Below are 15,470 nucleotides of genomic sequence, written 5' to 3'. Positions count from 1 at the left end.
GCAGAAAAGGCTTGAAATTCCTTTCAAGTGTGTTTATATACATGTGTTTATATACATGTTCTTTTTTTGAGTTTAGAGCTACCTCTCCTGCATCAGGGTGGAAATAATCAGAGTGAAGTTGAGGTCATGCAATTGAGCTTTGTTGCTGTGGCTCCATTGCTGGTTGCTCTGTTGCTCTCCAGATAAAATGTTTTGGGATCTGGCAAAGGCAGACTGCAAATAATGCTTCAAATAGATCTGTAGCTGCTCTTATGACATTGATCCATCTCCAGCTCCCTTGTCCAAGTCTCAAGTCTTTATGCCAGTTGCTGTTGGTCCTGGGGTTAATGCTTTTTGTCCCTTCTTGTGGCCTGGGAAACCATCACATCCAAGTTGAATTAGGATACATGAGAAATAGAGATGCTGATGCTACAAATGTGTCTGGCATGCAGAGCAAGACAAGCACATCTCCTGCCTTTCTGGTCAGTGTTTATTGATAAAAATTTAAGAGTGCTAGCCACAAAGTCTTCAGAGATATGTAATTTGAAGATTGACAGTACTCTTTTGTGGACTGTAGCACTCACTGTCTTGTTAGCCTCTTTCTCAGTGGTATACAGATAAAATTGAAAATATTCCCTATTCATTATTAATGTGGAAACAAAAGAGAAGCATGTTACCTAAAAAGAGACTAGGTGGGTAATTTAAGTGCTCCTTAATTTTGTCAGAAGAGACTAAACTTTTGCATATTTTCCTGTTTTCAGACACCATCCCAGAGGACTTTCAAGAATTTCAAGCGCAGCAATTTGGTGTTGGGGATATTTAAAAAGTAAAAGCAAACTAACATTGCTATTGCAAACAGTAAAACAATATATTTTAAATCCTTATATGATTTTTGTTGTCAGAATGCACACCGCAGCTTTGTTCTCATTGATGTGACTATGTCAGACTTTTTTTTGTAAAAAAGTGAAAATAAAAAGGAGACAAAATATACTTGGGCCTCATGTCTTTTCAAATTTCCCTAAAATCTAAAGAGCAGCATGTAAATGGAGTAACAAATTGCTTAAAATACACTCAAGAAAAGTTCGTATCTATTGCTTTTTTGGATTCAGTATTGTTAAACAGGGTAGGGAAGAAAGTGGAATTTTCTCCACCTTGAATGTGTTATAAACAACAGGTTGCATCTGGTAATGAAGTGGTTCGGAGCTGTTCGGCCGAGACATGTAGTACCTTTCCAGTCCTCCTAGGAATAGGTTATATCTCCTTTAGGACATTTTAAGGCCTTGGGAGACTGTTACCTTTGGCAGACTTCCTATTAAGCAATGTATTGGACCTCCCACTCCCAAAAATTGTGAGTCACACTACATCGTGGAAAAGCAAAAAAGCTGACAGCAGAGCACTGCAGTCACATCTTATGACTGCATGTGACCAAAACAAACAAAAGGACTACAGAGATAATAAATACAGAATCACCTAGATAAAACAATCCTAACTTTCACATACACAAAGCCTGACCTGTCACCAGAACCAAGCTCTCTAGGGAGGTAGTGCAATATTATGCAAAGAAGTCACCAAACTAAAACACCAAAACATCACATTAAGCACTAGTAACCATTAGGAAAGGACTGAAAACAGCCAAATGAAACTGTATCACAATGCACTCTCTAATTTGAAAGAAAGGTGTTAATACAATGTGCATTTTTACTATATTGCCTTTCAAAATGGGGCTAGGAAGGGAGAGAGGACAAGCTCCAAGGACTGTTGAATAGATAGGATAATTACTTTAAAAATAACTATATACTTTTAAAATAACTGTAGGATAATGACTTTAAAAAGGACAGTTGGAAATGGCATTTCAGTCTGGAGGGAGGGGGAAGGAATATAGTGAGAGTTTTAAAATCTGAAGTAACCCTGGGAAAATGAACAGTCCTAGCTCTTTCCCAGCACTAGGATACAGGGGGAATGCTGAGTTAAATTATCAGGTGAGAGCACCAAACAACAAAAACACATTTCTTGTTCTCAGTACAATAAAAATACCCTTAAGGATATTACAAGCTTTCAGAGGCTTTGCCATGAGCTCCTTCAACATTGCCAAAGTTTCTGGAAGCAGGGTGGCCCTAGGAACTGTCCCATGAGGATCCCAGAGTCCCACTACAAAAAGCACAATGCCAAAGCATTAATTTGGTTCAGTGCTTCATGATGAAAGGTCCTCCAGCTTCAGTCCTCCTTTCCCCTTGGCATCACTAAACCCAACCACTCACCAGATGCCTGAGGACTGAAAGGGTCTTTACTCTGGAGCAACACAGAGGGCATTGTCAAATGATGCTCAATAGATGACAAAAAATGTGTTTTTCTAGCTGAGCATGGGCTGTAACGGCAGTATTGTTCATTTATGAAGGAGAACACACACTGTAAAACAAATTTACATCTTCCTTATAAAACATTTGCATTTCACCAAAAACAGCCCCTTCTCCAGGCAGAAATCTTCTCTGAATGGTGTGGGCACAGCCTGGGCAGAAGGCAGTCACTACGCTCACCCATGCCACCACTGCAGAACACGGGGGGCCTGCAGTGCTCACATTTTGCACAAGTGGTCTCCTCGCAGTGGAGGCAACAGGCCTGGCCCACCCTGACGTGTCTGCAGCACGGGCAGCAGCTCCATCAGAAAACATGACTGCACTTGGCCTTCAAACCCTTGCCAGGCTCAAAGCTCTGCTCAGCCCCTGTCTTTTCCTGCTGCAAAGGCTGGCCCTTTGCCTTATCAGCTGGCTTACCACCATGGAGCTTGCCTGTTTCAGGGCTCTCTTCCAGTCCATGGGCACTGGAGGCTGGAAGGAGATACAGGCTCTGGCTCTCAAGCTGTTGCCAAAGGTAACTGTGTGAAGCTGTGAGCCTCTAACCATCCCTGACAGAAAACCTTCGGGCTTGCAGTGCTGGCAGCCACAGATAAAAGTCACAAGTCAGACAGCCAGAACTTTCATTTCAGAAGGTGCTGTTGGGACCTTACAATGGGATGCTGGAGCTTACTGTGTCTGCTACATGGATACACCAAATGCTGGGCAGCCTATAAGCTCAAGAGTGAAGCCAGCTGTAGCAAACATTTGTCCCAAGATCACAGTCTGGGCTTGGGAAACCTTCTGCCTCTAACATTCTCATCAGAGATTGTGCAGTCCCTATTTAGAAGTGTTTAAACAAGCTTCTCTAGCACCACAACTCCTTTCTGGACTGTTGTGCAATGCAGACATATCTCCATGTGTGGTCTCTGGTAGGTGAAGATGCTGCAATCCCACATCTTTAAAATTGAACATGTAGCTCACTCTTGACCCCACCGCCTGCACAGCAGGGCTGCACTCAGCTGGAGCAGCAGCTGTAATTACTTTGGAGTTCAGAATCCTGCAGCTTCTGCACCAGGATCAACCCTCTCAACAAAGGTTAACTCTTTCCTGTGTGCTCCAAACACCATGGCAAATACATTTCAAGTGCTTCTGTTTCCTGAAGACCCTCTGGCTGGAATCGTGTGGAAGGAACATCCTGCCAGGATGCTGGGTGAGGGCAGTGGTGGGCAGGCTGGCAGGAGGCTATGGAGCACAGGCACTTGACTGTGCCAGTCCTTGAAACCTGTCTCTGCCTTCCTCCTTGGCCCAAACACACACCCTCCCAGCTCCATGCACCAGAGCTCCAGAGATCTGCATCTCAAAAAGCTGCACAGTGCTTCAGTGATACAACAGCCTTGAAGATCTTTTGTTTGCATTGCAAAGGTATCTTACACATCTCAGGGAGCTGGATTGTACAGAACAGATGCCACAGACAGATCTGTGCAATCTGCCATCATCCAGTATCACACATCAGAGAAATACAGAAACAACATGGACATTGAAGGCCTCTAATATTCCACAGAGCAGCATGTTTTTGGTTAAACAACACTGAAATTTAGTGAAAATAAAAGATCAACCAATTTACTTTTACTGGCTCAGTAACTGCATAACTTTTTATTTAGATTATTTTATAAGTTTCTTCTAGAATGAACTGACTTTGAAAATTTAATGTATCACAACAATTCATTTCAAATGTAAGAAAAATTTTATTGGTCCATTAAACATTAAATCTAAAACAATACATTCACTCAGTATACAAAAGGAAGTGTCCATAAAAACCATTAACATGCTAAAAAGGCAAAGCTGTTGACTATTTTACAAGCAAGATCTTACAATTCTGGAATCTTTACCAATCCTTAAAAGTCAAACTGTTACAGTTACTAAAGATCACAACACTTGCAAAAAAGTTAAATAAACTAGCAAAATTCCACTTCACTGGGCTACAGCTTAATAAAATAAAACCACACGTACACACCAAAAAGTTCCCTTGAGATATTAAGAACCTTGAAAAAGACTAATTAAAATCCCCTCACCATTAAGAAAATGTGTTTATATTTTGACAACTATTTTGCATCCAGTTTTTGAACACGGCATATATGAGACTGAACACCACGCATCAGTGGTGAACAAAAAGCAGACACTGAACCCATATGTTCCCAGTAAATCTTTTCCCAGCTTGTATATTACAAGTAGAATGATTTCATCTGGAAGTTAATTCTCCGCACTTTAAGTTTGCATGGATGTCCAAAGGACATCTAAGCACCTGGACTTGTATCGGCAAGATGAAAACTAAAGCTATGGTATGTCCAGTGATCCATTACTTCCCCTTAGTTTTGCAAAATTCTTGGCTTTGCACTTTCTTCTTGGCTTCATGCTGAGGCTTCTTTGGCAAAAGCATGGCTGCAGTGCTGCACCCTGCAGCTCTGGTGAGCAAAAGCCCTGGAAGCTTTGGGCTGCTGGAGTGGTTTCAAAACTGACGAATGTGGCTCTGAACAAGTCTGTGAAAATGTCTGTATGCTACACACTGGGAACTATCAGGGACTGGCAGGCAGTGGGGAAGCCAACATGGCTTATATCTGATATAAATTCTAACTTTTTAAAAACAACATTATTGAACAGGTGAGGAAAGAATCAAATCCAGATTTGATAAAAACCCCTGAACAAATGGGATTTAAGGGCTACTTGAAACCTACAGAATTTCCTTGGGCATTAGAAAGCAGTCATCATGCCAGTCTCTCAAAGTTGCTGCTTCAAACTCTGTACAGCATGTCTACATCCCCATCCTAGGCACTTGGGCACTCTGCCATGAGGATGTAGAAAATGCAGAGAAACACCAGTTCCCAAGCTATGTATCCCCATTCTGAGTAAAAAAGCTAAAGCTTTCTAAGCACTTGACCCCTGGCATTCACTTGTACAGTCATGTGAAACACTGAATTTTAACTACTGTTTACAAAACTGAAAACACAAGTAAAATGTCAGGGTGCTCATTATGTGTTTCCCTCCCACAAGAACTCATAGGCCACTTCAGAAAACAAAGAAGCAGTTGTCACAGAGAAAAACTGATCCATGTAATAAACTATGATCCTTGACTCTGCTTCAATGCTGCAGGCTGTCCTGCTATGAAAAAGGAAAGGATCAGTAAGACTTGGCAAAGAGGTCTTTGCTAGTTTCTAGCACCAAAGACATCCCATTTGATAGGCAGCAGGTTGTCTGGGAATGAAGGAGGTTAACAGTGCCTTTAAAAAACATATCCAAGAAGAAAAAGTCAAGTAAAACAAGGAGATATAGCCTCCAAGTGAAAGACATTGCTTCTAAAGCCCAGAAGGAAAATGAGAGCAGAATTTTACCTGTAGATAATCTCAACTCATCTAGCCACAAGGGTATGGTATTGTGGTATTTTGCTTCATCAACTTAGGAGAAAAGCCTAGTAGTTTATAAAATCTTTACAGTGCAGTTTAAAAACAGTCAATGGATTACTCTGTCGCTGATCTGTTCAGAGATGCCCATAGGATACTGTGGGCTGCTAGCCAAAGTTCAAGCAGCACTATCTTAAGTATCCAAATTTTACTCACGCCATCATTCAAAGCCAAAGAACTGTTAAAAACCAGCTTTTTCACAAGTGCAATGGTTGCTTCATTAACAGCAATGTTCTAGCCCAGAAATGGCTGCAGCAGTAGCTGACAAAGCTATTACACATGCGTAATTTATAATCTCAAAGCACTTATAGACTTGTAAAAAGGTGCTAAAACACAAAATAAATAAATAAATAGACATGCAGTGTTTATGATTCTGTGAGGGGATAATCCCTCTCTCTGGACTACACATATAGAAGCAACACTGAATTCTGCATTTCAGAGGAAAGCAGCCCAACCCAGGCAGGATTTACCACATTAACTGGGCATGTAGAAGCTGTTTGAACCTCATGGAAATGCTGGAAGGAGAAAGCTGAGAGTATCACAAACATGCAATACCTTTAATGTGCGACTGCAGTGGAGCTCAGCTGCAAGGGCTGTCCGTACACTTTGATGAACTATGTGGCCAACAGCAAATGAGCATACCCATCTGCTTTCCGCACATGCCTAGTAAAGTTTTACCATCTCATTTGTGAGTCCAGTTACTTGGATTCAGACACTTGCTCTCCGAGTCTGTCCCACTTATTTTACCCCAAACAAGAACTGGTCATGACTGCGGCTCTTGGTTGCCTTCACAAAGAAAAGTAAAATTGTTCCAGTCTCAGATGATAGTGCAGCAGTGAAGTCCCATGTAGACTTTATGATGGCAAATTTGACAAAGCAGAAAAAAGCCAATAAAATTGTTTCACCTTCCCAGCAGGACTTCTGTCAACACTGTCTGTTCCTCAAAAGTCTATTAACGATAGCATTAGTTCAAATTTAAATAGAGGAAATTTAGTACAGGACATGTTCTCTGGTCTTGCTGTCTTTGTAAGCTTTCTCACAGCCCAAATCCACTAGGAGCTGGAAGTGCTGCACTGCTTACGTCTGGGAACAAATTCAATGAACAAACATGATACAAGGCAGGATAGACACTGTGCCGTGAACTGCCTCAGCAGACAGTTACCTGCACTTTCAGGTATGGGGAGAGAAAGTTAACTGTTTACAGCTTAAATGTAAAAAAAATATTTATTTACAAAAGCATCAGGCTACTTGTGAGTTTTCCGATTTAATTTTCCACTGCACAGTAACACCTGAAGCAGTCTTATCCCCAAAGGTTTGTCAAGCACAGATTGTTTGGTCTTCCATGTGCACTCCAGGTCTGATTGTGCCTTGTACACACTGGCGTGAGCTACAAGGCAGCACCACCCAGTCACAGGCTCAGTCCAGGTTTTCCAGTTCTAGTGCCACCTGAATTAATAGTTATCACAGCAGTAGGTATGAAGGCACTTCTTAACAACTTTTTTTTTTTTTTAAGCCCATTTGCATTAACTGTTTGGAATCTATGGGCTGGGAATCTGATTCCTTGACCTGAGCCGAGGATTTTATTATGTAGTTGCACATGGAAGTTCACAGTACAGATTTTACAGCAAACATTAAGGCTGTAACATTTGCCTGGCCAGCAGGAAGCCTTGTGTTGATGAGGAACTAGAGTCTTTGCACACCCAAGTGCTACTAGTTACTGATTCCTTAGAAAGGCCTGAAGTCCAGAGCTGGATCTGGGGCACCATGGACACACAGGCCCTCAAAGTTATTTATTTTTGGGGGTTCCCCCCCAAGCATTTGCTCAAAGTAGGCAAAACTGTGTAAACAGGCACTGCCCTATTCCCACTCTGTGTACACCTGCAGATCTACACATTTAAGGTCAATAGTTAGTAGTAGGGAAGGATGAAGGAGCAGCTCAGTGAGGTGAGTGCTGTGTAAGAAGAATGGACCCATGCCTCACTGTGGACTTTCTTTTTACAGCCTTGCTTCTTCTGTGCTATTTCCCTAAACACCAGCATAAGGAGGTGCAGAAAGCCCTGATGCAAATACTAGATAAAATAAGTGTTTCCGTAAACAAGAGCATCCAAGGACCAAGATCAGTATTAAGATCATCCACAGTTGTGACTGGGATGCCCGAGAGCCAGACAACAGAAAGGTTTTGCAGCCTGTAACTTGGCATAATGTGTGCCTCCCTCCATAAAGTTCCTTTCCCTGATTGTTCTGTTACAAAAACCATGACTAATTTATTAAAAAAAATTCTAAACAAAACCCCCAAACAAACAAACAAGCAAAAAAACAAACCCCAACCAAGCTTGGTTTCTCATAGTACAACATCTGTGGCACTAGAAGGCAAATCTTGCATGTCTCTTAGGATCAGGCAAGGCATGAGCCTGGACTATTTCAGTTGTAGCACACAACTACAGCACTGGATCAAACTGTTTGTCAGAATTGCTGCTGTGAGTTAGCTGGGACAACTATCAGTCATCACTGCACAGCCTACAAGCTCTCATTTTTAGAGATTGGACAAATAAATGCTTCTGGATTGAAAAAGCATTAATAAAGGCCTACTTCAGCTGCAGAAGTATCTGTGTAGCAAGACTCTAAATGCAGGCAGAAATGTTCTTGCTAGCAGTGCTCTTGGCAGGATCAGAACCTCCCCACAGAAGCAAAGGGAAAGAGGAAAACCTGCCTCCCTGTCCAGAGCTATTTGTTGCTCTTCTAACTCAGTGTCAAAGCCCAGCTTCAATTGCTATTTTTAATTCTTGGTGCAAATAAGAACACCAAGGCAGTCACTGCTGGACAGGCTCCTCCTTCCCTCAGATCTCAGGACATGTATTTTGAGGCTCTAATCACTGGGATAGGTGGCATAAGTAGACAGGACTGCAGGCCTGAAGATTTTGTTTCAGGTAAGAGTGCACAGGGTGGGGAAGATCACATCCCTAGAAGCTCCAAACATGACAGAAGCCCTGGGATACCATAACAACAAGGCAGCTAAAAATGGCAATGAAAACAAGACGAGAATCAAGAACCAATATGTTAAGATTACTCACCAGGTGGGCATTAGCCATTAATTATTACAACAGAACAACTAAGGCATGCAAATCTTTCAGCCAACCCATTGGCATCCAGGTTGTGCTTTTCTTTGACTTGCAGAAAGCAGTGGATGAAGATTTAAGGCTCAATCATATTTTTTTTAAAAAGGAGAGCTGCTAATTGGTTGATATTTTACACTGTACATGTGTGTGAATATTCATGTTGGGTGAGAGAAGACAAAAACCACCAGGACTAGCTCAAGTCATAAATTCATCCCACCAGAATGCAGATAAATATGGGGGTTCAACCTTTTTCAGCATTCAAGGCATTTGAGCTGTTGTTTTACCACCAAATCATCTGCTTAAATTAATTTAAAAAAAGGTGACAAGGTAGTGTTTAATATTGTCAAGTCATTTGTGTTAAGGCAGCTGCTTGTTGCATTTGTGTCTTCTGGTTTTGCTTTTCTGACTGCTTACTCCAGTGTTTGGAATAGAAGATCTACAAGAGTATTTCTGTCTCCATTAATACATTGGCTGGCTCCCATACCAACAGCAAAAGCAGTACCAACAGAGGAGTATAAAAATATAGCAGTTAGAAGAAATACTTTCCAACAAACACACAAGCAGAAAAGATGATGACACACTATAGTCCTTTTCTGACCATCAATGCATCTAAAATATTATAAAACTAGTCATGAAAACATAACTGAAGACTTGGGAGACCTTTAGAGACAAGTTGGAAACAGCAGGGCAGAGAAGTAAATGAGCACCCCACTTTTAAATTTAACAGCAACAGGCAGTGCTCCCTAACTATCATTTTCTCAACAGCAAACGATGTAAATAAAGAATGTACCTTATCTTACATCCCCATGCAGTACACTCAACTTTTGAGTGACCTGGCAAAGCAAAATTGGACAAAATTCAGTTTGAGAATTTGTGTGTAGAACTCCCCTTCAGTTATTAATTGGGCTAAATCTGAATTGCATCGAAGTGCCTTTAAAGTAATAATAGAATAAATACTTTACTATCATTGGTACATTCCTTTCTCAATCTAGGTATAAAATAACTTAATATATTTAATACTTAGATAAACAACTTTTAGTAGATGCTTTGGCAGTCAAATTTTATATATTCTCTTATTTCTACACAAGTTTTTAGATATGGTTTTGGAAAAAAAAATATCTGGATACTACTTACAAGAATTATATGCTGTACAAAACAGCAGTCCAAATCATCACTGCAAACTGTAAAAGAAATAGTTAATGAAAGAGTATAAAAAGGAATTAATGCATATTTGCTGGAAGATACCAAACATTCCTGGGAAGTAAGAAGATACCATCTGCACCATGAGTATTTCTTTTCTTGTCAATGAAGCCAGAGAAAGATTGCCAGTTATTTGAAGAGTACTTCACTTATTCCAGTTTATGCAATAACTGTGTATTCTACACACCACACATAAGCATTGTAAAGTTTCAAAACAGATTTGTTCCCTTAGGCAATGCTTGTTCATGATAATAAAAAATGGTAAAAAAGTCTTCAATCATTTGTTTAGTCTGACTAAAAAGGTAATAACTGTTACATTATGATAAGTGGGTAATTGGTGTTTCCTCATTCCAAAAAAAAAGAGAAAAAAAACCAAAAAGAGAAAAACTTTAAATGACCTTTAGACTGTTCACACTGAGAACTCTCTGGTTGGGCAACAGAGTGGAGCAATAAGAGTCCATAAGTACAGACAGACACAAACCCAACAGGAGACCATCTTAATCCAGAAGATAGACCAGGTTCCAGTGAAGAATTTTTCAATCTGAGCACTTTCATAACTGTTAAGGGAAAAAAAATACATAATGACACAAAAGACTTTAACTAGTTAAACCATGGATGAAGCAAGGGAGAGCAGCCCTTTATAGAGCAAGATCTTGCTCGAGAATTCCCAAGAAAGACTTGTAATGTCTCTTCAAACTTCTACCACAAGGATTGGAAACACCCACACACCCACACAGCAGAACTTCCCCTTCACATCTTCCCTCTCAGCACAGAGAGATGTTAATTTGTTGGCATTAAAGAAACACATTAAAGAAATACACTTACTGGAACCAATGAGTTACTGTCATCATCACATAGAGAGAAGCCAGGAAGAAAACAAAGTGGAAGTAGGCATAACTGTACACTGTGCCCTTCTTCTCATCATAAACCACAGTCTGGCCTCCCCTTTTCTCAACATGCTCTTCAGCGTCAGCTGTAAGAGACGGGAACAAGAAAGTTTTGCAAATTTAATGAGAACTGAAAACAGCCGCTGGCTTCACAGAGAACACAGCAAAACATCAACAGTGTGATTTGGGAAAGTGTGACTGACACAGAGTAACACTTGAACATTTTCTCATCCACAGGGCATGGGCCTAAACCCTGAGTGAAAAACTGGACTAAAACTGAAATTCTGCCTTGTAACAGCTTCCTGGTTTACTGAGTAGATTTTGACCATTGAGAGCAGTTAAATTGCTCTACCTGTGCAATATTTTTCTGGCAAGTCCAAGCTGATAAACCTGATTGTACCAGGTCTGCAAATAGGACACTCCCTTCCTATCTCACTCTTCAACTGCAGTCCCTGCAGAGCTGCTGAGCCAGAAGTCCAGCAGCCAGTTACACTCACAGGCATGCCAAAAACAGAGATTACTCTTTGTATGTTGCAGGAATGAAAAGTACTTTAAAGAATTATTAACTAGCCTAGTAGTCCGAGTATTTTTGAAATGGTGTTGTGACATCTCTTGCTTCTTTCTCTCTGTAGCCTAACTTGGAGCACTTCATCTGCTTCAGTTTGCATTCAGTACTCTATTGAATGAGGGTACGAGCAGCTCTCCATCCACAGCTGTGTCCTTACTCTCTTTGTGGCTTTGGTCCACAAGCCACAAATATGGTAAATTGTGCAGAGAAAACATAATTACCGTCTCCGTCAGGTACACAGCAAAAGCAGCAACGAGCTACCTGTGGAACAGACAACAGGAAGGGGGTAAGAACCTGTGCTACAGCAAAGCAGAACAGCTGGGGAAGGAAGGTCTGTTATGTCTAAACTACAGACACTAATTTAGAAAAGTCTGGTTTGTATTTCCAGCCGGGACAAAACTTAAATTAGGATTTGCTCAGTAGCTCAGAACAGCAATTGCCAAGCAATTCCAAAGAAAAACCTGCTCAGTAAATTTGAAGAAACAAGCCAGTCTTTAAAAATTACTCTACCCATTTTACATAGCTCTAGGTCCAACACAGATTCAAATAATTATGACAAAATGGTGGAACAGCTACAATAAAGCACATTCATATTTAGAGGACTTATCTATTTAGATGTGTATACAAGTGCTTTTTAGGACATTTCTGTACTAAGATGAAAGTATAATGAACTTTTAAAGTTCATTATACATAAGTTGGAAATTACAACTTATTATTCACACAGTGTGAAATGTACCTACTTCTCTTTGCAAGATTTTGCTGAAATAGAGCCAGAATGAGCACAAGAAGAATTAATAAAAGCAGAAACCTGGTTTTACTATTTTATTTAAATGAAGATCTCCTTTTTTTTTAACCTGATGGAGAAAGAAAAGCTGAAATTTACACTGTGTTGAATGGTAATGTAAATGGAGAAAAGGCACTGACCATGAAATAAACAAATATAAGAGTATTTCCTGCACCAGACTATGGTAAAAGTCAGCACTTCCTGTAGTGCATTACAAGTATTATTTGTACTCACAGTATACTTCTTTGGGATTTCTTTTGCTTGTGGTCTGATTAAGACAATGAACCCTGTTAGGAAAATTCACTTTCCTATTACATTAATCAGTCTTTATACTATGAAAGTGTATTAACCTTGTTTACTTGTATTAGTTCACAGCATACTGTACAATGTAATGAGGCACTGGAATTTTACTGGAGACTTTGGTATTGTTCATGCTTAAGTAAAACAAACTAAAGGACTGCCCAGCCCTGGAAATAAGGACATTGCTTCTTGGAAACTTAGAGCTGTCCATGAAGGATAAAACATGGCCCTGGACAGCCAAGGTAAGGCCAGCATCCTAGGGCCTCTAAAACACCTTTGAAACCATAGCAGCATCACAGATAAGTAGCTGTCTCAAGACTGACTTAAAGGATGTCTGGATCAACAGACGAGCAGCAAGACTGCTGCAGAAATATAGCTGCTTTGCAAAGTTTTATCAGGATTAGTAATGATGCTGTGGGTGCCACTGATTAGTCAAATCATGCTGCCCCTGAATGCCTGAAGGGTAGAAGACCCTTGTATAAAACCACATTGAATAAATATTTATGCTTTGCACTTCTAAACTTTATGTTTTAGTTTACTCCCTGTTGCAGGGACTGGTTGTGTGCTTTCCCAGACAACAGGTTTTTAAAGTAAAATATCCAGCAGAAACATCAAGTGGGAGGTTCACTGCGAGGTTTGCTCCACATATCCCTGATTACCTGTACTCAGTGGGTTCACAAACTCAGGAAAAGCCAAAAAGTTTATTCTTTCTCAAAAGACTGCCTGAGACTTTATGTAAACTCCTTATTCTCTACCTCTTTCTACTCTTGTTGTGCCAGGTCTCACCTGCAGTGCCAGCCTGCCTTATGCTGGGGCTGTACTCACATTCTGAAGCAAGCACGGGGGTTCCCTTCAACATTTTAGCCAGTTGTAATGTAGTCCTGGTATAGACTGGAATTAGCAATGCTGGCACACCCACTCTAACCCCTAACACAGCTGCCTCCAGCAGAGTTGACAAACCCTCTCTGGGCTGGAGGCAATCAGAGTGCAGCTCTTTGCTCTTCAGCAGTCCTTTCTTTGTATTTACATTTAGTGGCTCTTCTACACTATTTAAAACCCAAAAATCCAGAACTAATCCAGTGGGCAAGTACTCTGGCTGACGAGATGGACCTTCCCAGTGAGGGGCCACATCCCAAATCCATGCCACAGGTCCCAGCCTTCCCACTGCTACTCAACAGGGCACAGAGCCACACCTCTGGCAGAGCCTCCTACAGCTGGCAGAGGAGGTGCAGGGGCACAAAGGGTGGCTGTTTTCTCTGCAGTGCTCCCTGTCCTGTCCCTCAGCACGGGGTGGGAAGGCAGAGGCCCTGCCAGGACCCGCCTAAGGCAGGCCATGCCAGGTCTGTGCTCCATGCCCAGTGGGCAGCAAGGGCTGGGCTGGCACTGGAGCCCTGTCCAGCCACAGCATCCTGCCACAGGGCAGTGCCCCGGCACCCTGGCACTCCCACACTGGAATGCCTTGTGATTCCCCATGCCCAGCTACTGCAAACACCAAAGGCCTCAGCAGATACCTCTGCGTTTTTGAACTCTCACACTCTGATTAAAGACTTGTGAAATAGAAGCTAAAACTGCAGATGCAAGTAACACCAGTGCAGAGAGAGCTAGGGGTGGAGACTTATCTTCCAAACACACACATATATTTGAAGAGCATCACTAGCAAGCCTAAGCAAGGGGAAACTGTTACTTAGCAAAACCCCACTGATTTCCCAGAGTTTTCTCAGTGTACCCAGGACAAGGAAGTCAAAGTAACAGGTAGGTGGAACAAAGAAACTTGTAGAGCTGAAACAGGGACAAGAAATACAATCAGAGATTAAATTATAGGCAAAAAGAAAGGAACTACCTATATATGGAAATAAAAATAAGAGATAAGAACTTGGGATCTTAGTTGCTATGAGAACAAAGGCAAACAGGACTGAAAACGTTCAAGAACTCCTCCACTTTTTCTTCTGGTAGCTTTCCAGCACACTTTTCCCTTAAATGAGAGGACATGAGCTCATGTCGAACACAAGACGTACAGGAAGTCTGCAGGATGCTGAATAAACTTCAAGAGTAGAAAATAGTTTCAGTGCATAAAGGCACCTCCATGACCAACGAGACCTACAGAAAGGCCAATGTGGATAAATGTTTTGATGAGTCCATACCCAGAGGCACATAGCATACATGCTACCAAGAACAGCTTCTCTTTTCAGATTACTGGCCACAAAAACAACAGCAATAAAAGCATGGGGACAAGTCTACACAAAAAGCCTGTGTGAAGAAGCAAGAACTCACTTCAGTTTCAGCTGTTGCATATATTCCTCTCAGTGCCTCTGAGCTTGCACGTGTTGTTGAGGTCAAACTAGGAGGAAAGAAGACAGTGTCAAAGCCCTGGGCATAACTATAGCCCCAACAGGGGAACTCTTGAACATCACAGCAAACATAAATAGTCAACTCCCATGTCTCAGCCAAGCATTTGCCTGGATGCTATCATCAAGCACTAAGTGTGTGAGAAGTTTGTCCTGCACTAGGTAGAAACCAACCTAGCAGATGGCCACTGGCCAGCTCAGACTGAATCATGAACTTAAAAGTAGGTCACTCCAGAAAGGTGATGAATTCACCATCTGACAGCAGCAAAATCTAAGTGCTCCAGTTTGCAAGCCAGAACAGATCTCCCCTGCTGTGCACAACCAGTGCATTTATACTCAGTTCACAGCCATCACTTTGGCTCAACATTTCTGTAAAGGCTTTGCCAGCAAACTCACAGGTCTCTGGCAGTCAATTTTCAAAAGTAAATTACCAGCCACTGTTGTCAGTGTACCAGTTCCTAGAAATTACTTTCTTGCATGACTGCTATTATCTGTGGGGGAAT

At 41.4% G+C, this 15,470-nt stretch overlaps 2 protein-coding genes across 2 annotated transcripts in view; one reads left to right on the top strand and one right to left on the bottom strand.

Annotated features, from left to right (window-relative positions):
• The window catches only part of THBS4 (thrombospondin 4), a 38,637-nt gene extending 37,668 nt beyond the window's left edge, over positions 1-969 (top strand). The window contains exon 22 of the mRNA XM_036403882.1: positions 741-969. Within this exon, the coding sequence (XP_036259775.1) occupies positions 741-802 (62 nt within the window). The 3' untranslated portion in view covers positions 803-969. The remainder of the gene's footprint in view (positions 1-740) is intronic.
• Positions 970-4,037: 3,068 nt separating this feature from the next.
• The window catches only part of SERINC5 (serine incorporator 5), a 40,784-nt gene continuing 29,351 nt past the window's right edge, over positions 4,038-15,470 (bottom strand). Inside the window, exons 9-12 of the mRNA XM_036403112.1 lie at positions 14,894-14,960; positions 11,760-11,799; positions 10,909-11,056; positions 4,038-10,640 (exon numbers count right to left, since the gene is read on the bottom strand). Coding sequence (XP_036259005.1) covers positions 10,493-10,640; positions 10,909-11,056; positions 11,760-11,799; positions 14,894-14,960 — 403 coding nt within the window. The 3' untranslated portion in view covers positions 4,038-10,492. The remainder of the gene's footprint in view (positions 10,641-10,908; positions 11,057-11,759; positions 11,800-14,893; positions 14,961-15,470) is intronic.

Source organism: Molothrus ater, chromosome Z (assembly GCF_012460135.2).
Source record: "Molothrus ater isolate BHLD 08-10-18 breed brown headed cowbird chromosome Z, BPBGC_Mater_1.1, whole genome shotgun sequence".
Lineage (NCBI taxonomy): Eukaryota > Metazoa > Chordata > Aves > Passeriformes > Icteridae > Molothrus > Molothrus ater.
The sequence above is the reverse complement of the archived record's forward strand: the minus strand, read 5'-3'. Positions and strand labels throughout refer to the sequence as shown.